The sequence below is a fragment of the Tursiops truncatus genome, chromosome 5 (assembly GCF_011762595.2).
Source record: "Tursiops truncatus isolate mTurTru1 chromosome 5, mTurTru1.mat.Y, whole genome shotgun sequence".
Lineage (NCBI taxonomy): Eukaryota > Metazoa > Chordata > Mammalia > Artiodactyla > Delphinidae > Tursiops > Tursiops truncatus.
This window is the reverse complement of record NC_047038.1, coordinates 107,790,600-107,812,929: the sequence shown is the minus strand read 5'-3', so window position 1 is coordinate 107,812,929 and position 22,330 is coordinate 107,790,600. Positions and strand designations below refer to the sequence as shown.

Genomic DNA, 22,330 nt, shown 5'->3' with positions numbered 1-22,330 from the left:
ATTCTGTATTTACGTGGCAGCACCTGAGGATCTGTTTGGCCTTCTTGCCTAAACGTCAGGAATAAATACAACCAACACATATTTCTTCAGTGTATACAAAGTGAGTGACATATAAGAATTAAAAGATCACTGGGTTATTATTATTTTTAAAGACACCTCAAAGCAGGCGTTTTCCCTGTTTCATCTCCTCCTCCCTCCCTCTCTCCTAGGGCCCTGCTTCACTATTTCCTCTCTTCTCCTGCTCCAATCTGGTCTCACCCCTAGTTCCTCCCTCCCCAAGTCTCCAGGCTTCCTCATCCTACACAGTGTATAAATGTGCCCAGATTTCCTCTCTGCTTGACCCTCCATCCTTCTCCTCCTGTTTACCACCACGGTTCATGAAAGAGTAGCCTACTCAGCTGCCCCAACCTCACGAGCTCCATTCATTGTTGAAATGAAGTGTGGCTTCCAGCTTCAACGTTCTCCTGAACCTGCCCGCTCCAAGGTCACTGCTGAGCACCGCACTCAACGGCCTATTCTCAGCTCCTGTCACCTCACCTGCTGCAGCATTAAGAGCTATTTGTGGCTCACTCATTCTCTTTGAAAACCTCTCCCCCCTTGACCTCTAACATATAGCTGTCGCCTAGTTTTTCTATTACTGGGATCATTCTTTTTCAGCTTTTTTTGGCCCACTCCTCCTTAGCTGCCTTCTCCTAAGCCTTGCAGGGCACCGGGGCCTCAGTGTAAGCAAGTGCCATGCTGGAGGACCTACGGGAACTCAGGAACGGATTACAGTCCCCAACAAATCCCTTCTGAAACCCAAGAGGGAGGAAAGGTAAGAAGCCAGGGAACAAAGGCAGGGGCCAGCAGACAGGACTCGGTGAGAGGACCTCACGCCTCTCTGGCCCTATGGAACCTTAAAGGCACAGCTTGATCTCTGACACCAATATTTCCTAAGATTCTGTCTTTTGTCACCTTCTCTATTCTCTTGTTTTTTTTCTTTTTCTTTTTCACCTTCTCTGTTCTCAACACTATCTCCTTAAATACTGAGCGACTCCCAAGGTTTTCCCTATAACCTTAATTACCCCGAATTGTATCTTCAGCAAGAACATCTTGCCTAAATTCCAAACCCTACTTTCCTTTTTAAATTCCCTCCCTGCCTCATCTGCCCCTTTCTCCCCAAGGGCTCCAAGGCATATAAAGTTACCACGAATTTTTCATTTTCATATATGAATTCCCATCAATATCCACTGTGGCATTCCCACACCTTCATAATTCACCACCAACAACAAAAAATTAAACGTGGGAAAGCGTGGAATATCTTTCTGTGTTGCCACCTGACAACTTTTTCACTGCAATGGCTCAAATGCATGCTCTTCACACCTGTGGAGATCCTAAATTCATACTAAATATTATAACTTATGTTTCTAGAAATAGGATACATTCTCCTCAGGGTGGTGACCTCAGCTCAAAGAATGCGAAGAACATTTAATATTCCTTTCTTATCTTTTTAAAAATAAAAACAGGTAATCCATGCGTTTTTTGGAAAAGGGACATTTGCAGAGCCTTTTATTAAAAAGAATGTTGAACTCCTGCACCCAAAGCAAGTTTTAAGGCTTTAACCAAGAAGTAAAGTCAGAAAGTATGAACACGCCATTTTAGAGAGAATTCTGTTACAGCACTTCTAGCATGTATGTGGAAGTGTGAGCTGATCTCCATAAGCATTTATTTACAGAGTCAAATTAAAATACTGTGGAAGTAAATCAATAACAAAGGACAGGGTTTGATATTTTTGAAACCCATCAGATGTCTCCACCTATAGAAAATGGTTACATACAATTTATATTAGGTCATTAAAATTGACTACATAATATAGTTTTTTTTTTTTTTTTAACAGCTTAGTTCTCTAGAGAAAAATACTGTTCTGAGGAACTCGCTTATCAATAAACAGAAGTTGAAAAGAACGCTGAAAACCTAGCTGCTTGTCTGAAATGGTTTATTATTCCTCAGGAGAAGCTACTCTTGTCAGATTCTTTGTAAGATTCATCAAATACAATCACTTGCTGGAAATCTAAATCATCATTCAAAATTATTGCAGAGGAAAATACAGAGCAGGAAGAAACAAACTTACATCTCTTGATTACTGCTCTAATGGATGACAAGGGTCCTTGGCTAGAAAAAGAAAGAAAGAAAAATTATTACACATTGATTAATCCTTTTAAAGAAGGATTACTTACAATGCCAGGTCATTTCTGGGACTCAAATGGCTCCAAGCAGCAAGTTTGATACATGAGTTACTGGTCTATCCTATTTAAGAAACATAAATTTTAAAACTTTTCAAATTGCCTTTGATATTTAGGATGCTTTATGGGAACTGACGAGGCTGGTGAGGTGTCTACGGCATAAATAAAATTTTGCCTTAAGCTTGCTTTCATAGCTATCTACATACTAAGTCTTCCAGTGAACTTCTTCTGGACACTACTTGAAATCAGGTAGAAATTACATGGTGCCCCAAAGAATTCTGACCCCCCTATATCTCTTTTGTGTTTGAAATCAGAATTCCTGTCTTCTCATATCAGATCAAAATAGATCATTTTTAGAGTCAATTTGACCTCAGGCCCAACAGCATTTCTTTCAAAGATTAGAATTAAAAGTATCACCACCTAAAAATAGAAGTCTTCTGCTTGCTTTGACTTTTGTTCAATAGCTGGTTGGTCCTAGCTACCCCAGACTATGTGACCTTGGGCGAGTCACAGAAGCCTTCTGAGCCTCACCTTACTCACTGGCCAAAACTCTCCAGCCGCAAAGGTTAGTGCTTCTAGTTTGCAAGGTTGTTTGCTCATTTGTTTCTTGTCTTTATTCAAACCAGCTGGATTAATTATCTTTGGAGTCATTTAGAAAAAATATACAACCATGAACTTTTAATGATGTGATTTAGGGAAAAAAAAACTTGTTTATAAATTTTTTTTTCAGAATGGTTTTAAAAAAATTTATACTTATTTTTGAATTTGTGCTCTTTTAAAGTTTATGCTTGTGGTAATCTGTATAAATCCTCTTGCCAGTTACTTAGGTAGATAAGATAAAACTTCAGGAAGATACAATGATATATCAGTTCATTTTATGGGAGGGATACTTTAAGAATATACTATTCTGACAGACAAGAAAAAAAAAAGCTCCAGGAGGTCTCCAATATTATGAAGCTAGGATCGTAATATAAAAATATAAGTATTTTCAGCAATACTTATTTTTTTTAAAAGGTTCTTGAAGTCTTTCTGTAGACAACAACTTAAAAAAATTATATAAGGTAACACAGAAGAGGCAACAGCACTAAAATGCAAATAGGATGACTGAAGTTTTCAGAAGAAACTTCTTGGTGTAAAAGTGCAGAGACTGCATGTTAGTATTATGTTGACTCAGGTACAGTAATTAAAAAGATCAGAAACAGTACTTAGAAGCAGGGCTCAAAAAGCCAAAGTTTAGGGGACTTCCCTGGCGGTCCAGTGGTTAATACTCTGCGCTTCCACTCCAGGGGGCAAGGGTTTAATCCCTGGTCAGGGAACTAAGATCCCGCATGCCATGTGGCAGGGTCCAAAAAAAAAAAAAAAGCAATGCAAAGTTTCATGTATGTATCCAGGCAGGGTATAAGGGATGTTATTGAATGTCTCCACTGATCTGAAGGGATGTTACAACACTCTGTTACCTTTGTGAAGGAGAAAGGTATATTGACTAGGGTGGAGCACGGTAGGGGTCATTTGGGTTGAACTGTTTCCTCCCTAAAAAAGATACGTTGAGGTCCCAACCCCTAGTACCTCAGAATGTGACCTTATTTGGAAATAAGGTCAATACAGATGTCATTACTATAGTGAAGATGAGGTCATACTGGAGTGGGGTGGGCCCCTAATTCCAATGTAACTGGTGTCTTTAGAAGAAGACCATGTGAAGACACAGACGCAAAGGGAAGACGCCATGGAGGTGGGGAGACAGGGATGCAGCTGCAAGGCGAGGAACACCGAAGACACTGGCAGACCCCCAGAAGCTAAGAAGAGGCAAGGAAGGACCCCCTGCGGCTTTCAGAGGGAGCGTGACCCCTCTGACGGGCTGGATTCCAAACTTCTAGACTCTAGAACTGTGAGACAATAAACTTCTGTTGTTATAAGTCACTCAGTTTATAGTATTGTTAGGGCAGCTCTAGGAAACTAATACAGGGTGGCCTTCAGGGGTGCTGAGTAGGTGTGATAATTCGTGGCGCTGTACACTTTGTGTATTTTTCTGTATGTTATACTTTAATAAAAAGTTGTGTGTCGGGGGTGGAAACTTTGGCACAAAATAGAATTTTGACTGAGGTCAGCTCAGGTTCTACAACTCAAGACTTGCAGCATCATGTTCAGGCTAGATCTAAAAACCAACCAAACCAAGCAACCATCTTATGTCTAAAACAACATCTTCCAAGCTCTAAAGTTCTCCTTTAGAGGTTGACAGGTTTTGTGGAAGGGAGAATTAGAAAGAAGGCCAGTGGTCCAACACATCTCTATGGGAAGCAGTTTTGGGAGATGCTGGAGTAGCCTCCAGGCTGTGCAGTGCATACAATGTCTGTATCTCAAACGTAGCTGTAGGTGCAAAATCTGGGGTTTTGAAGATGCGCCTTTATCTCCATCTTTCTGCAGAGCCCAGACTGCAGTGGAAGGTACCACTCTCTAGTCTTAAGACCTCAGAGGAATCCTCCCTCAGCACGAGCTCAGGCTCATGTCTCAGCTGGGAACATCCAGGCAGGATGGCCACCACGGGACAGTAGACACGGCCACATGACCCCTGGTCAGAGGAGGGGGCAGCAGAGCCTGTTCTGGGTCCAACTGCCCATATTCACTTTTGGCGCCTCTGCCTGTCAGCTGGTGTGACTTTGTGCAAATTAAATTACTTAGCTTCTCCAAGGCCCCTCGTTTCCTCACGTATAAAATCAAGAATAACTCAACTCCCGCATGAGGTCATTGTGAACAGTAAGAGAGAGAATCCATTAAAGCATTTGACACAGTGCCTGGAACAAAGTGTGTGTTCGTTCAATAAACGCGAGCCGCTATTAGCATGATTCATGTTTGTTCACAATCTTTAAGGCCATCACAACACATCTGACAACACACACAACCCTTGACAGGGTCTCACTTTGGGGTCTGATATCATACAGATAGTAGGCCTAACAGTTTATGTTTTTAAGAGATTTTTTTTCTTTGAGATTCACTTGCTCTCCTCTGGTTTCTGCTGTTCAGACAGAACCTGAGCCCAGGCCCCTCCATGACAAAACACAGGACTGTGAAACTGCATCTTTAACTCCATTCTAATTTTATAAGCCCACGTCCTGGCGCCTGGCAGAGCTGACCCAGATCTTTTGCCTTCTGCTCTTCAAGCACTGCTGCCCTATTATCAGGTGCCCTTGTTCTTGGTGCGGCAGATAAACCCACTACAGAGTATGAGAGTCAAAGAACCTTCCAAGGGAAACGAGGGCTTGGGGAAATGGCTTTCGATCCTGAGGAGGAGAACCAAAAGTTGCGGTCAAGACAGAACTGTCTCAGGTGTGACTCCTGATGCTGATTTGTCTTCCTCCAGGACTCTGGGGTCCCCAGCTGTTCACGGTCCCCTTCTATCCTTTCTTCCCACTTTCTCCCAATAGCCCTTCCCAGGCTGTGCTGTAGGATCACTCTCTCCCACTGTTTTTGCAGAGAACCTTGCTTAGTTGTTAAGAAAGTGTCTTTAACAAAGAAAATTGCATTAAAAAAAAGTTTCTCAACATAATGAAATGAGATTTCAGCAATGAAGATGACGATGAGAACAGCTTATTATTACGTGTGCCAAACACACGATCCATTTTGAAAATGAGGAGGAAACTGAGGCTTAGAGGTTAGGGCTGCAGTCACACAGCTGGTGAGTGGCAGAGCCAGATGTGGATTCACTAGTGTCTGATTATAATCCAAAAGTCTACAATTCAGGCTTGGGTGGATGGGTGTTAAGTTTCTGAATGTTCCACTGTTCCACAAAGTTCAATATGTAAGCAAATCGTCCCTAGGCATAAAGCTGGCCCCCAAAATTTCACATTGAAGTTTCATCCAGACTCTGCAGATGACAGGAAAGAACAAAATAAAAGTTGCTAAGTATGACACTGTAATGTTGTCAACAACAACAAACACAATGGTTGTTCTTAATCTCATCTAAGAAAATCCAATCTCTATTTTGGATCATGTTTTCTCAAAATAAAACAGATTAAAAAAAATCTTTATCCAACTTTCAAAGCAACAGCTTGTTCCCAAGTTTCAATTCATTGCCCCACCACTCTCTCTGGTAAGGAAAAAAACTGTTTTCCCAAATCCAGGAGTTGCTGGATTTGGCTTGTCCGGTAAACAAATCAGAACAATGCCTGCAAGTGCCCATCCCGCAACATCTTACAGGTTTTGGAGTTCTTTCTATGTGCAGAGGCAACTGAGTATATTTTTAAAAATGCATTCTATATAAAAATCCTCAATGAAGGCCATGGGCATATCATTAGAGTACTAGTTAATAAAGCCATCAGCTTAACAAGGAGTTAAACTAATGTGATCTAGAGGGACAGCCCTCTAGTCAAGCTGATAAAGCTGCCAGTGAACATAAACGTTATCTCCTTGTATGTAGCATCTTCTCCAAAGGCTCTCAACATTTGGCCTGATTTATCTCCACCTCCCAGCAGAAAGGTTTAACCAGATCCGTGCGATATTTGCAGGCTGGAAGAGGTATTCTGTCTTATCCATTCTCTCATACATCTAATACTTATTACATGTCTAATATGTACCAGGCACCAGAAATGCCTTGAAAGCACAGACTCTGACCTTGGTGAGAAAGACAGATACTGCAACTGCTTTTCTATTAATAGTATAAAGGGGTAGGCACAAGGTGCTGTGAAGGCACAGAAGGTATACATCACTCAATCTTGGGGTCCAAGGAGAGGCTTCTAACATGTGACATGTATCTTGACTGAGACCTGAAGAATGTGTAGGAGGAAAGGTTCTAAAGAGAGAGCGTCAGGTAGCAAACCATCAGGAGTAAAGAGATTGAGCATGGTTTGAGCCCCACATTTGAAGAAGCCATAGTCAAAGATAAGAAGGGAATGGAACCCAAATGCCATGCCAAAGGATGTGGGAACATGCTACAGAGGGCAGTGTTGATGCCAGGCATGACTAGCTAGGTCAAACACTAAGAATCCATGGGTCAGGGATATGACAGCAAAGTGCTTCAAAAGCAAGTAGGAATTTGTCTGGGACATCTCCCTAGAACAAGCCCTGTTGACTGTAGCTGGTCTGTATGCACCAGCCATGATGTTTATGGCATGCCTGACATTTTTAAAGGGTTTATGAATAAACCCAGGAGTCTGGCATTACATGTCTTCTTTTTTCTTTTAACATCTTTATTGGAGTATAATTGCTTTACAATGGTGTGATAGTTTCTGCTATATAACAAAGTGAGTCAGCTATATATATACATATATCCCCATATCTCCTTCCTCTTGCGTCTCCCTCCCACCCTCCCTATCCCACCATATGTCTTGAATTGTGGGTAGATCCATATTTTTAGGAACTAAATATATGAATGATAGGGTTGACACACTCACGTTTTAAAAAATAAGTAATGAGTAGATGTAGGAAAAAGAAGATAAAAGTGAGCAAGAGGAGGTTTCTGGAAGTTCCAGAAAGGCACTGGAGAAGTCTAGGGTGTCTTATTCAAACATGCATTTATTCACGTATGGAGTTCTCACTATGTATCTGACATTTTGCCACAAACTGGGGACACAAATATTGGTAATCAATACCCTCTTCCCTCAAGAAGTATGCAATCTTATTGACAAGATCAACAAATAAAAGATATAAACAGGATATGAAAAAAATGTTATACAAGGTATTACGGGAGTTCAAAAGAGGAGTGTCTAAGTTTAGCCCTGGGAGAGGTGAGGAAAAGACAGAGCTGATGCTTGAATAGAACTAGTGCAGGTTTTCTCACCTTTGGTACTGCCGACATTTGTTAAGGGGGCAGGGGTAGGGGGCTGTCCTGCGTATTATAGGAGGATTCGCAGCATCCCTGGCCTATATGTACCAGATGCCAAAAGCACACTCCCCCCACCCCTCTGCAGTTCTGACAACCCAAAATGTCTCTAGACATTGCCAAATGTCCCCTGGAGGAAAATTGCCCTCAGTTGGACCACTAAGCCAATGGCAACAAAAAAGAGTAACAGTGTTTATACAGATGGGAAAGATGTTGGCTTTGCCATTTCCGGCTGCCAAGTTGATGGTGGCAGCAGTCGGAATAAATGGGGCAGGGGTAGAGGCTCAATGCGAGGGAATAGGACAAAGGCAGTGATGAGAAGAGAAGAAGTAAAAGAAATTTCTAGCACCAAGAACAGTTTTAGAAAAGCGGTACTATGGCTATATCAGGTGAAAAAATTAGTCTTTCTAAGAAGGAACATAAGAAGTCAGTCATTCTATGAAAATAACCTTTTTAAGTCAGGTGTTTACAAACCAAGGATTATGTGCACGGCTTTTTTTATGATACTAATTTCAGGACTACAGTAAACCTTGACTTGCTGCACTGCAGAAAAAGAAATCATTACATATATAGCACTTTTATAAACAAAGCCTTGGGCCAACCTTGATTTGCTTCTCAAAACAGAAAGCACTAGTGTTACAGAATAACAAAAATACTTGTGCTTTCATCTTCTGCGTGCATCAGTCAAAATTTATCACCCTATATTGCCTGCTAGATGAAGACAATATCATGTAATGGGAGAAGAAAGTATGAGTTAGTAAATAATATTTTGCCACTGAGACAAATATAAAGCTATGATGTCATTTTAAAAGTGTCTACATTAATATCATCATCATAATACGTAGAGCCAGATCTGATACACTGTGGGGAATGGAAAAAAATAAGATTAAGTGTAGTTATCTGAAACTAATGAAAACAAATTATGTTTTAGGTCTAAACCTCTGATTGGCTTCCATAAAGTTTGGGTATGGCAAGGGGAGTGAATTCCTTCTTCAGAATTAGAAAATAAAGGTTAGTAAAGAAAAATAATTGAGGTCCAATTAGAATGACTTTTGCTAAAGTTAAAAACTAAAACAAAACGATAAAATACTTCTATTAATACTTTGAAAGCTTTAGGCAAAAAGTTGTATGAGTTCTGAGTTTACTAACTTTCTTTTTCATCACCTTGACAGCTCAAGTGTAATCACTGAGATCTATAATATAACATCAAGTTACATCAGGTATTTTTCTACTTAATCTTTTTCAAAGACAAGAAAATCATATGTATAACCTTTATTTACATATTTGGTTTCTGGACAAAAAAAGTTAATACATATTTAAATGAGTTTCATTAACACACTCTATGTGTTACAAAATTTGTAAAATGAGTTCTATTGACAGTGTGCCGGTGAACCTGAAGAATACAGAGGACAGGCAGAAAGAAAGCAAACAGAATGCATGATGTACCTCCGGGGTATCATGACTGCAGTGGGAAAAGGACAGAATCTGGAGCTGGCCAGAGACCTGCTTTCCTATTTGTGTGAGCTCGGCCAATTTACTTCCTTGCTGGGATTGTTTCTTATTTGTAATATGTGGATACGAATGCCCATCTTTTGGCTTGTTACTAAAACTGAATGAAAAAATACTACATAAGATACACAGCACGGTGCTTGGCATTTACTAGAGTCTCAAAAAATGTTAGTTCTCTTTCCCACCCTGTTTGCCAATACACAAACTTCTGGAGTCCATAATTACATGTGGTTGAAATTTTTGGAGCTATTCTGCCCACGCCAGTTGAGTTGCCCTGTAGTTATCATAACCCTACCTTATAAATTCACATAATTGACCATTCGCATTTCAGTTGCAATGATTATTCACAACTTAACAACCATTCTGAGTTTCACAATGCATGCTTCTCATGTACCTAATCTCTTACGAAGCTGAAGCAACAACAAAGCCGAGAGAACAAAGCAGACCTCCAGGCTTTTGTGAGCGCTGTATTTTCCCCATTGAGAACACAGATCTCTGTTCCTTTAGGTCATGCTTCCCATGACGTTTTTCACAAAATGGGCATGGTGATCAGTAGCTCTGCAGAGTTTCATATTTCTCTAGCTCTATTAAAAAACAAATCCCACAAAAGTGTTCAAAGATCCTGCAAAGAGGCTTTCAGCTCTACTATTAATAACTAGAGTACATTTAAAATTAGAATATGTTGTCCTTTCCAATGCTTTTTGTTTTTTTCTTTTTTCCCACACTTGCATGTCTTGACTTCCTAATTAGCCTGCAAACTTCTCAAGGAAAGAGACGGTCTCCACTCGTTTTTATAGTGCAGCTCAGTGGGATCACGTGCTCACTGAACTAATGCAAACTCAATCCTACTCACAGACAGAAACACATGTAACTTGAATAGTACAGGTGATCCCACCTACAATCTACTTAATAAGCAAATCCCCAGAAATAATTTTGCTGCTGGCTTTGTTCTGTTGGTTTCAGTTCCCAGGTACATCTTGTATGCACATCTTGCCGAAAGTGTCTGGGTCTGATGTTTAAAAATAGGTATTTTTCCTACAAAATGTCACCTTGATGAGCATCTGGTGCTCAAAGAAGAACAGAACTCTCTCCTAACAGTAGATGGAAAACTGGCCAGGTTCACCTTATTAAGAGATGGCATCGACATGGCACCTAATTTGGCAACAAATACTGTACTTTAAGTGTCAATTAATGGAATTTCAGGGGTAATTTTATAAGTTAAGCCTCTGGTAATTCCCAACCCATAAGCAGCACAAACTTCACTGGTGTGCTGCTAAATTTCAAACCACGTCTCATACACAATAGCATACAGTGATATTAATCAGATGCAACTGTGGGTTATGTTATATGATGTAGAGCACGTACAACTTACTCTGAGAAGAGGAATAGGCATAATGTCAAGTCAGCACCTAAGAAAGGTGGCGTTTACTGCAACATGTGAGAATAGGGTCTTTAGCTGGATCTTCAGATGTTAACACAAAAAGGGTGAAAACTGTGGGTCTGATGTACAACTGTGTTCAACAAACACCTATTGAATGAACCAAGGAAATAATAATCAGAATAAATCTTTTCTGGGTTTATATCTTTCCTTTATAGTCAACCTAAAGTGATCTACAGAATGAGTTTACATAGAAAACCCAGAAAGAGAAAAAGGGCTAAAATTTACCCCTCCCCTTGCTGGATATATAGCAATATAGGAGGATTAAATTTTATGATTAAAAGTTATTTGTTGCGGGCTTCCCTGGTGGCGCAGCGGTTGAGAGTCCGCCTGCCGATGCAGGGGACGCGGGTTCGTGCCCCGGTCCGGGAAGATCCCACACGACGCGGAGCGGCTGGGCCCGTGAGCCATGGCCGTTGAGCCTGCGCGTCCGGAGCCTGTGCTCCGCAACGGGAGAGGCCACAACAGTGAGAGGCCCGCGTACCGCAAAAAAAAAAAAAAAAAAAAAAAAAGTTATTTGTTGGTAAAGGGCATGAAAAAGATCTCACGGTTCTAAAGGGGCGTCCATTATATATATGCCAGGACAGAGTGAGGGATAATAAAATGTCAAATAAATAGATAGCAGCTTCAAGCAGTTTCAAGTTTGAAGCACCCAAAACATCCAGAGCCTGATTTTTCAAACTTCTGTCTTATTAGCTGATGATGTCTGTATTTTTGACCAAAAGACAGGCATGTACCCAGTTACGAAGAGAAATTTTTCATTTTCAACCAGGAACTTTAACGCTTATTTTATTCCAGGTATTATGCTAGATACCAAAGAAATAAAATCTACAATTAGGACATGGTCCCTGGCTGTAAGATGCTCATGGTCTAGCGAGAAGCCTGTGGGCAGGAGCTCACAATTTGTGTGTAGTTCTGCTTTTCTTAAAATTAGGTCTTTCATATTCTTGGTACCTTGTATTAGAGGTGTTTTGTTGTATTATTTCCTCTGCTAGTCTATAAACTCCTTCTCAGGCAATGTGCATATTGGAATGATGTTGCATATAAACCTTAAGTTAAAAAAAATAAGTACGGACAATTTAAAAAAATTAAGACAACTTTTAAAGTACTTTTGGCATGTTCAGATTCCATGCCATAAAATATTTTAGATCATAAGTAAAGAACAAGTCTCCTAAAGACAAATGACTCATGCAATTCTACCCTATTTAACAATGACTTTTAAATTTTTTAAAGAGAAGTTCTTTTTAAAAAAGAAAAAAAAGAAAATCCACACCTTTCCCTAAAATCTGTCATCCTGCAGCAGAGCTTCTACTGGAAAAGGCTGCCACATCCCTTTGGACACTTCCTTATGGATGTTAGGGAAAACCTGGGATAAACTCCTGTGACAGACAGGAGACTGGCAGGGGACTCTACCTGGCAAGAAAAATTAGGACACAGGAAGCTTGGTGGAAATCCAGAGTCACTTGGTCACACTACAGAAGGAACAATTAAAGGCAGATGTTTCCTACATCACAGACCATATACAGAGTCCTAATGCCTAGATGATAAGAAGCAAACACCAAGTGAAAACCCTCTGCTCAAGGATGAAAAAAATATTCAGGGAGAAAAGAGAAGGAGGAAGAGTTTCTCATAACATTAATTTATCACCTACCTAGAAAAATCTGCTTTTTGGTATAAGTGTGTTTTTTTATGACAGTTCTCATCAGAACATGTAATCTATTTTTCTATTCTCTTGGTCCTATTATGCAAAAGGATGGAAGAGCGTGGGACGCAGAAAGAGGTAATGACCCCACCCCTTCACTGCTGCTGTAAACTCAGAGACGTAGCTGGTAACACTTTTTGATGTCAGTTATGGAGATGAGCTCTTTTCTAACATTTCTGGTTACAGCTTTTATTTATCTTTTTCCTTCCTTAGTACATGAACAAATCTAACACTTAAAAAATAACCTGAGATTAACTCTATTCCTTTGGAGACACTGAAAAAAAATCAAAGGAATATATATGTAGATAAGTAAGGGAGAGTATCTGATTAATAGATTATTTGAATTTTAGGTCATATAAACAAAGGATGCAGGAGGACAAGGTAGGAAGGATGGAAGGAGGAAAAGAGGAATTACACTCTACACACAACTTGATAAATCTATCAGAGTGAAAGTGAGGGGATTGATTTTTAGTGGAGGTACAATTAGGTACAATAGTATAGACCAATATTTTTGGCCTTGGTTTTGACATCATTCCTAACTCACTTTGAATAATTCAGGATTAACTAGAAGAGATAATTGCATAGCATAGATGCTTGGCGTCTCCTGATGACATGGGCAATCAAAATCAGTACCAAAGGACTTCCCTGGTGGCGCAGTGGTTGAGAATCTGCCTGCTAATGCAGGGGACACGGGTTCGAGCCCTGGTCTGGGGGGATCCCACATGCCGCGGAGCAACTAGGCCCATGAGCCACAACTACTGAGCCTGCGCATCCGGAGCCTGTGCTCCGCAACGGGAGAGGCCACAACAGTGAGAGGCCCGCGCACCGCGATGAAGAGCGGCCCTCACTTGCCACAACTAGAGAAAGCCCTCGCACAGAAACGAAGACGCAACACAGCAAAAATAAATAAATAAAATTAATAAACTCCTACCCCCAACATCTTCTTTAAAAAAAAAAAAAATCAGTACCAAAACTCAGAAGTTCCAGAAGCAGCTGATATTTGGAGCTGGGCTAGCAACAAAATATGTTCCAAACAAAGGAGTGTGTGCAGGCATATGAATATTTGGGAAGATGCCTTAACCTCAGCATGTGGTAGTTTTCAAATGAGATCAAATTCATCTCAATTAACCACTGTAGTATCCTCTTGTAAAAAATGAACTCTTACTATTAATAATAGCATATGAAAAATCAGTGGGTTTAGTAGAAGGCAGCAGGGAAAGAAAAAAGGTGAGAAACATGATTTCGTGTTTCTCCATTATTTATTTATTTTTGGCTGCATTGGGTCTTCGTTGCTGCGTGCAGTCTTTCTCTAGTTGCGGTGAGCGGGGGCTACTCTTTGCTGTGGTGCGCGGGCTTCTCATTGCAGCGGCTTCTCTTGTTGCGGAGCATGGGCTCTAGGTGCGCGGGCTTCAGTAGTTGTGGCTCTCGAGCTCAGCAGCTGTGGCTCGCAGGCTGTAGAGTGCAGGTTCAGTAGCTGTGGCGAATGGGCTTAGTTGCTCCGCAGCATGTGGGATCTTCCCAGACCAGAGCTCGAACCCGTGTCCCCTGCATTGGCAGGCGAATTCTTAACCACTGCGCCACCAGGGAAGTCCCCTCTCCATTCTTTATGGGATGAAAATAAAACTGCCACAAGGCAGTTTTGCTATTTTTCATTGCAAAAACAAATATATATATAAAAAAAAAAACAAATATATATTTTAAGCATCTGAAACTGATCAAAATATCAGTTAAGTGATGCTTCCAATAAGATAGAAAATTAGGTCAGTTTGAAACCTTGACTTTAAAACTTAACAAAGATATTATTTCTAAAATGTTGGCTCCATTTTTTATTTGAAATAGTGAGCCAGGTATTTTTTAAAAGCTAGGTTTAAATGTTATTAATAAAAATGCATAAATTATTTGTTATAAGGCACTACAAGATTTTTCTAGACCAATACTTTTTTAAAAATCTCTTTTAAAAGTGAATGTCGTAGCCACGCATTTCTTAGCTTTGTAATTTCTTGATCAAAGGTTTTAGGTTGGCTAAGTCTTTCCTTTTACCCTTTTATAGTTTCCTACAGCATTACATTTCTATCTTTTCACCAAATCTCAGTGATGTCTAAGCCAGAATAAAATAGGCTCAATCAGTGGTGGAGGAAATAATAATGAAGCAATAAACATAACAAAACAGAAAAATCTGATCATTTTCATATGTTGAAGGCCTAAAAAGGCTTTTGTGTTGCTAATAAAAACAAATACATTAAAAAAATCATTTAACCAAGTACTTCAAAAGCTGGCAGTTCTTAGAGTTTCTGTTAAAGCTTAAAACTTTGACTAAGAATTGTAAAAGAGAACACAGAGATAGCTGAGCTCATTCTAACAACAAACATGCAGACTTGTTCTCCTCTGGGAACTGGAACAGAACTTTAGCAGCGGGTAGGCATGAGAACGTTTACTGCGATATTCAACAACTTCTCCATTACAATAAGGATTGCAAGCAGCGCACCTACCAGCTAATACCTAGTTTTTGCAAAGCCACTGGAAATCTTTCTCATTGTAAAACAAGAACATATTTGGCAGCCAAAAGACTTTAAAGGCATTTAAAATGATGACTACTAAGAATTACATGAAATTACCTAACAGGTACAGTAAATCGCTAGATTAGGGAGCCCACAGAAAAACAGGTTTTAGGATACACATTAGATATTTGAAGATACCTTCATTTAAGGGTATGACTGTTGATGAAGACTGCAGACACCGAGTACAACTGCCCCCAAACTAGCAGTTCTATTTTTTTTTAAGATATTTTTTATGTTGACCATTTTTTAAAGCCTTTATTGAATTTGTTACAATACTGCTTCTGTTTTATGTTTTGGTTTTTCGGCTGCGAGCCATGTGGAATCTTAGCTCCCCGACCAGGGATCAAACCCACACCCCCTGCACTGGAAGGCGAAGTCTTAACCACTGGACCGCCACGGAAGTCCCAGCAGTTCTATCTTTACAGGACATTTTAAAAGATTCAGAGAGAGTAAATCTGCCTGCTATAAGCACTAGAAAACAGCAGAAAGGAGGGAAGCAAGAAAATGCCGAAGAGAACACAGGAGAGAATGGCAGGGATGGGGTCCAGCTATATAGAATGTGGATGAGCCAAGGCTCTAAAGAGAAGAGGAATGAGCAGCCCACACCAGTGCCACACCGTGATATAACCGGCCCGCTACTCAGGAGATTTCTGGGGTCCCCTCCCCATTCTTTCTTTCCTCTTCCCTCCCACACTGGAGAGGAGAGGCGTTGTATTCAGCCATTCTCACCCAGTCTGCCTTGTGACCAGCTATACCACAGTGAAATGGCCTAAAGTACAGTCTGTGGCAAAGCAACAGAGTGTGACCAGTACAGAATTTACTTCTATAAGGTAGATAAACAGATCCCCAAACTGAATATTCAGTGTGATCCCAATCTTATTTTTTCAATCTTACCTAAAAAACCATATATATACACATATACATATTAATATATATACCCACATTATATATACACATATATAATTTATATATTTATATTTTATATTTATACAAGAAAAGTGAGAACACATCTACCCAGCAGTGCGCTGGAGACAGCTCATACTGGCTCATGAAAGCTGACAATTAAATTTTCAGAAATTCTACAGGCCAGTTTTTTAAACATAGCCATTATTAAAAATTATATAAACTTATTTAAATTATATAAACTTACAAGCAAATAAATCACATAAAAAAGGTAATAAATACTCAAAACTTATCATTTCCTAATTACTTTACTACATTTCACTATTATCTATGCTCTTGAGATGACGTATGCCTATCATTTCTGAATGGTGGAAATACTATAATAATGATGTGCTACTGTGCAACTTTTTCCAATTCATCATCAGTGGTGTCATGTTGGTCAAGGTGGGAGTATTTACACCGCAAAAGTTGGCAAACCAGGGTTGAATTTATCATTTTACTGATTGTCTAGACTTAAGAAAGTGATGGAGAAAATGTTAATAATGCAGCTTCAAAATAAAAGTATGTTGTGTTTGTAGCTGTTCCATGAGGAACATACCCCAAAATTGAGGAAACAGTCTTCCAGTATTTGAAAACTATTATCTGAATCAGCAAAAAATTTGCTCAGGTCACTGACAAAATGGGTGGAAATTCTGACCTATGTTTTGCTTGTTTCACTGTCATTTTATTTATATAAACAAAAGTATCAACCAACATTCATACTGCAATTACACTTAGCTGGTTGTTGAACATTTATCAGGACACCACTGCATATGATCTGTTATCGACCTGTATCTCTGTATTTTCCAAGTTTTATGTAATGAACATTATTACTTTTGTAATTTATTTAAAAAAAAGATCTGTTATGGCAAAAAGCAAAAAAAGTGACCGGTTTATATCAAAGTCATGACTTTATAATTATTAAAATTACATTCAAACCATCAGATAATGAATCACTTTATGGAAGTAGCAGGCTAGGTCAAACCTAAATGCCATTATGGGGTGAAAATCCCCCAGAATCCTAGTATGGATAGCAGCATGCATACAACTTCACGACAGTTTACAAAAAGAAAATGATCTATATATTTTACAAACCCCTATTGCTCCAGCATGAAAATTTAAAAGAGGGAGTTAATAATCAAATTAAATGAACATGAACATCTAGAGTTTAAAAATCATTAGTGTAACTACTACTTCCTTAGTGTGTTCTACGTTCCAGAGATTCTCCTAGGTGCTGGGGATAAGAATAAAAATGGTGAGCCCCGCATTCAAAGAGCTTATAGTTTAGTGGAAAAGACAGAAAAGTAAACAGGTAAGCTCCTTTTCCTTTTTTTCCTTTTAATCAGGCAATTTTAATCTGCATTAGGAAGTGTGGGACAACCTAAGGACATCTCCAGATATCCTTTAAAAAATAATATTGCAAATATAAAACAAATCAGGAATGTCAATTCAAATGAAATGCAATTGAAAGAGATGGTAAAGTATAATCAAACTTCAAAAAATAATAAAATGGGTTCTGAGTGGCAAGACGGTGCAGATAGGAAGAGTCACATCTACCTCCTTGCAGCAGCCAAAGCCAGAACCACTCCTCAAGCTCCCAGCTCGTCCTGGGCTGGTGTTTCTAGAACAGGCTTAGCACAACAATCCAGTCCTAACTCAAACTTCCAGGGGCGCCAGGGACATCCTGCTCACCTGCCACCAATGCCTATGTCACCTTAAGAATGCCTATAAGATACGTCAATTGTTTCCTGGGCCATGGCCCCTCCTGTTACAAGCATTCCTGACAACGGGAATCAACTGAAATGAATGTGTGGATGGACAGATGGATGGACAGGTAGGAGGGTGGGCAGAGAGGCAGATGGACGGGTAGACAGACTTGTTTTTTCTTAATGATGTTACTTTTAAAAAAGAAGATACATTATTTAGTAACTCCTACCACCTATACATCCCACCTATCTAGGTAGCAAATATCATTCCTGCTTTAATGGAGTTGCGAAAACAGGAAAGGCCCCCCCACACCTGAAGGTGGTGTGATAATATTACACATTTTACTTCTAGACAAACACTCTGTTAAAACTGGGGCTACAGCTTTCCTAGGAGAGATGTACCACTGTTTCAGTCTGAGTTGGACCCAGTCCAATGATACTTAGGGTTCTTCCTGGAATTTCAAGAAAAGAAGAAAAAAGGAGATGGAGACAAAAGAGGAAAGAAATATAACTACCGATGGTGGGGTTAGAATCTAAGACATGTTTCTCACCTCATTCCCACAAGCCACAACCCTGATGGCAAGGGTCTAAGAAAGACGGGGTGGGATTCCCGGGACAGAAACAGCAAAGGTTCCCTCTTCGTTCCCACCAGCACCTCTACCAGAAGGTTTGCTGATGTGGGACTATGCTTGGTGGTGGGGCAGCAGGGCCTCTGGAGGATTTCAGCAGCCGGAGAAAACAGCAGTGTGTGGAGATAACCGACACAAGTACAAACCAGAATGCGTTTTCTACATCATTTATTTACTTTTGCAAGTAGCCTCAAAACGGGGTACACTTCTTGAGATCCTCAGATTTCTAGTTGTTTCTAATTCATTTGAAAGTATCTCTTCTCAAGTTGGGAAACACTAACTGATCATCTGTCATGTACCAAACCTGGAGATACAAAGATGAACAAGTGCCTTCAGTTGGGGAGTGAGACTTATAAACATATAATGATGAACTATCATGCAGGGTGATCTGTGCTCTAGACAGAACTATGCCGAAGTAATTAGGAAGCAGTCTTCAGTTGGTCAGTTTGTTTCTTTTAGTCCCTGGATATCAAAATGTTGCAGACAATGACTTTAGGCCCCATTTTAAATTTTTAACATAAAGACTGTACTCATATTCCCTTTTACATCTAACATTTCCTTAGAAGCGTTTGTTTTCAAACTAGGACTTCGTATAAGAATAGTGACCTTTCTCTTATTGAAGTGATTCAGCCTTGACCATTTTATCTTAGATTATCTGGTAAAGTAGAATAAAAACTGCTCACTGTGCTAATACTGAATTGCTGTAACTTATTTTGTCACAGTAATTTTATATGTATTTTGGGGTGGGGGGAAGACCTTTTTAAAAAATAAAATTTTAAATTTTGTAAATAGTTTTAGATTTACAGAAAAGTTGTGAAGATTAGTAGTTTCCGTATACCCCACACCCAGTTCCCTCCGTTGTTCACATCTTACATTAATGTTACATTTATCACCATTGTGTGTTTTTAAACACCCTGATTGGGACTTCCCTGGTGGCACAGTGGTTAAGAATCCACCTGCCAATGCAGGGGACATGGGTTCGAGCCCTAATCTGGGAAGAACCCACATGCTACGTAGCAACTAAGCCCGTGCGCCACAACTACCGAGCCCACGTGCCACAACTACTGAAGCCCGTGCGTCTAGGGCCCGTGCTCTGCAACAAGAGAAGCCACCGCAATGAGAAGCCCATGTGCCGCAACAAAGAGTAGCCCCTGCTCGTCGCAACTAGAGAAAGCCTGCACGCAGCAACAAAGACCCATCGCAGCCAAAAATAAAATAAATTAAAAATATATATATAACAAAAAAAACCCCACTCTGATTATGTAGATTCTGCTTTTCCATGTTTTATTTGTAAGAGATTACAGGAGGTACTAGAAAAGCTCCCCTACAGGAATTGTAACGTTGTCAAAACCCAAATATTTTTTTCTCAAGGTGAGGTCACGTCCAAAATGAGGAGTGAGGTCAAGAAGACCCAATCATGGGGCTCGCCACTTTGACTAGCACCACTAGAAGGAACATCTGGAGTGCTGTTTTACAGAGAAGAGAAGTACTAGTAAAAGGAAGACAGAAAGACTGCTAACCTTAAGAATGTAAGGTAAATCAGGGAGGGGCAAAATTTCTGTAGATTATTTTTTAGGGTTCCAATTCCCCAGATTTAGTATACAACTACCTCAATGCCCTATAAATGCTTATCACACACAATAACTACTTGTTGAATATAAGTGAATCCCACTTTCAAATATATCATCATACAGAAACCCCAATACATTGGTTTGATATCAAATTTGCATTCATCGATGTTTCAGGGAGATTTTTTTTTTAAGTCACGATCCTTTCCCAACATGAGGCCTACCCTAATGCGAGTTGTGGTTTTGCCTCAGACTTAAGCAGAACAAACCTGCGGGCGATCTGAAGGCTATATTCTCAACAATCACTATTATAAAATAATACCAAGATCAAGTCTCTACTCTATTCAAGTAAGGGCCAAACAGAAGAGGGGAGAGGTGATCCACCCCTGTAAAGCATCTGATAGCATTAATGCTACAAGTGAATTCCTGGAGACACAGGGCATGTAGGGCTCAGCACCAAGGATCCTGACAGTTGTCAGACACAGAGAGCGGACCGTGAGAAGAGTTCAGAGGTCCGAGGTCCAGTTACAGCCATGCCACTACTCTGAGCATAACCGTAATGTCAGTTTCCTCATCTATCATATACTTTGACTGGATGATCTCTATTCTACCTTCTAAATATTTTTTCAATATGAAACTTAAAAAACTCCAAGATCCCAATTTAAATTCCACTTAATAAGAATCAATTACTTAATCCACCTGGAATGAAGGACATTGGAGTTGATAACATCCATTCCAATGGTAATAACAGCCAACCTTATTGAGCACTGCTCTAATGCCTTACATCTTTTAACTCACTTAATCCCCACATCCACCCTTAGAGGAATGTACTATTGTTATCCCAATTTTACAGATGAGAAAAGAGTTTATGTAATTTAAACATTCAAGGTCTCACAGCTTGCAAATGATGAAGCCAGGATTTAAACTTTGATAGTCTGGTCCCAGAGCCTGAGTTCTTAGCTACTACTGTTCATCACTGCCTCACCTACAGCTGAACACTGAGAGGAAATCACCAAAAAAAACACTTAAATAAGTAAGAATTGTGAATCAATTGCCAAGGAACCTTGAGAACTTGTCTTCTTTCACTGACTCTCCATGGGTGGAAGGTTTAAAATCAGAGGAAAGGGGAAGGTGTCTTGAAGAGTATTAGAAAATTATTTAAGACTTTCATCACTTCTGGGATTTATTCATAATATATAAAATGTCAAGGAGTATATGCAAATAAATGTTTGAAAATTCATGGGTCTGGCTGTATTTTGTGTTTTACAAAATCCTACATTAAAGAGGGGTGTTAGCCTCAGGAGCAGCGGATTAAAGCTCCACAATCAACTTGATGTACCCTGCATCTGCGGAATACCTGAATAGACAACGAATCATCCCAAATTGAGGAGGTGGACCTTGGGAGCAACGATATATATACTTTTTTCCCTTTTTCTCTTTTTGTGACTGTGTATGTGTACGCTTCTGTGTGTGATTTTGTCTGTATAGCTTTGCTTTTACCATTTGTCCTAGGGTTCTGTCTGTCCTTTTTTCTTTTTTTTACTATAGTGTTTAGCACTTGTTATCATTGGTGGATTTGTTTTTTGGTTTGGTTGCTCTCTCCTTAATTTCTTTCTTTTTTTCTTTATTACTTAACAAATTTTCCTTTTAATAATTATTTTTTATTTTAATAACTTCATTTTATTTTATTTTATTTTATTTTATTTCTTTCTTTTTTCCCTCCCTTTTATTCTGAGCCGTGTGGATGACAGGCTCTTGGTGCTCCAGCCAAGCATCAGGGCTGTGCTTCTGAGGTGGGAGAGCCAAGTTCAGGACACTGGTCCACAAGAGACCTCCCAGCTCCACATAATATCAAACGGCGAAAATCTCCCACAGATCTCCATCTCAACGCTAAGACCCAGCTCCACTCAACGACCAGCAAGCTACAGTACTGGACACCCTATGCCAAACAACTAGCAAGACAGGAACACAACGCTATCCATTAGCTGAGAGGCTGCCTAAAATCATAATAAGGCCACAGACACCCCAAAACACACAACCAGACGTGGACCTGCCCACTAGAAAGACAAGATCCAGCTTCATCCACCAGAACACAGGCACTAGTCCCCTCCACCAAGAAGCCTACACAACCCACTGAACCAACCTTAGCCACTGGGGAAAGACACCAAAAACAATGGGAACTACGAACCTGCAGCCTGCAAAAAGGAGACCCCAAACAAAATAAGTTAAGCAAAATGAGAAGAC

The 22,330-nt window shown here is 39.9% G+C and overlaps 1 protein-coding gene across 10 annotated transcripts in view; it reads right to left on the bottom strand.

Annotated features, from left to right (window-relative positions):
- The window catches only part of SH3D19 (SH3 domain containing 19), a 135,208-nt gene that overhangs the window by 63,149 nt on the left and 49,729 nt on the right, over positions 1-22,330 (bottom strand). For 9 of the 10 annotated variants that reach the window (XR_012332141.1, XR_004526733.2, XR_012332140.1 and 6 more), the window contains exon 3: positions 2,111-2,151. The exons of the other annotated variant lie outside the window; for it this stretch is intronic. Coding sequence is in view for 4 of the 9 variants with exons in the window: in XM_019926572.3 (XP_019782131.1) it covers positions 2,111-2,151 (41 nt within the window). In the remaining 5 variants the exon portion in view is untranslated. The remainder of the gene's footprint in view (positions 1-2,110; positions 2,152-22,330) is intronic. 10 annotated transcript variants of the gene reach the window in all.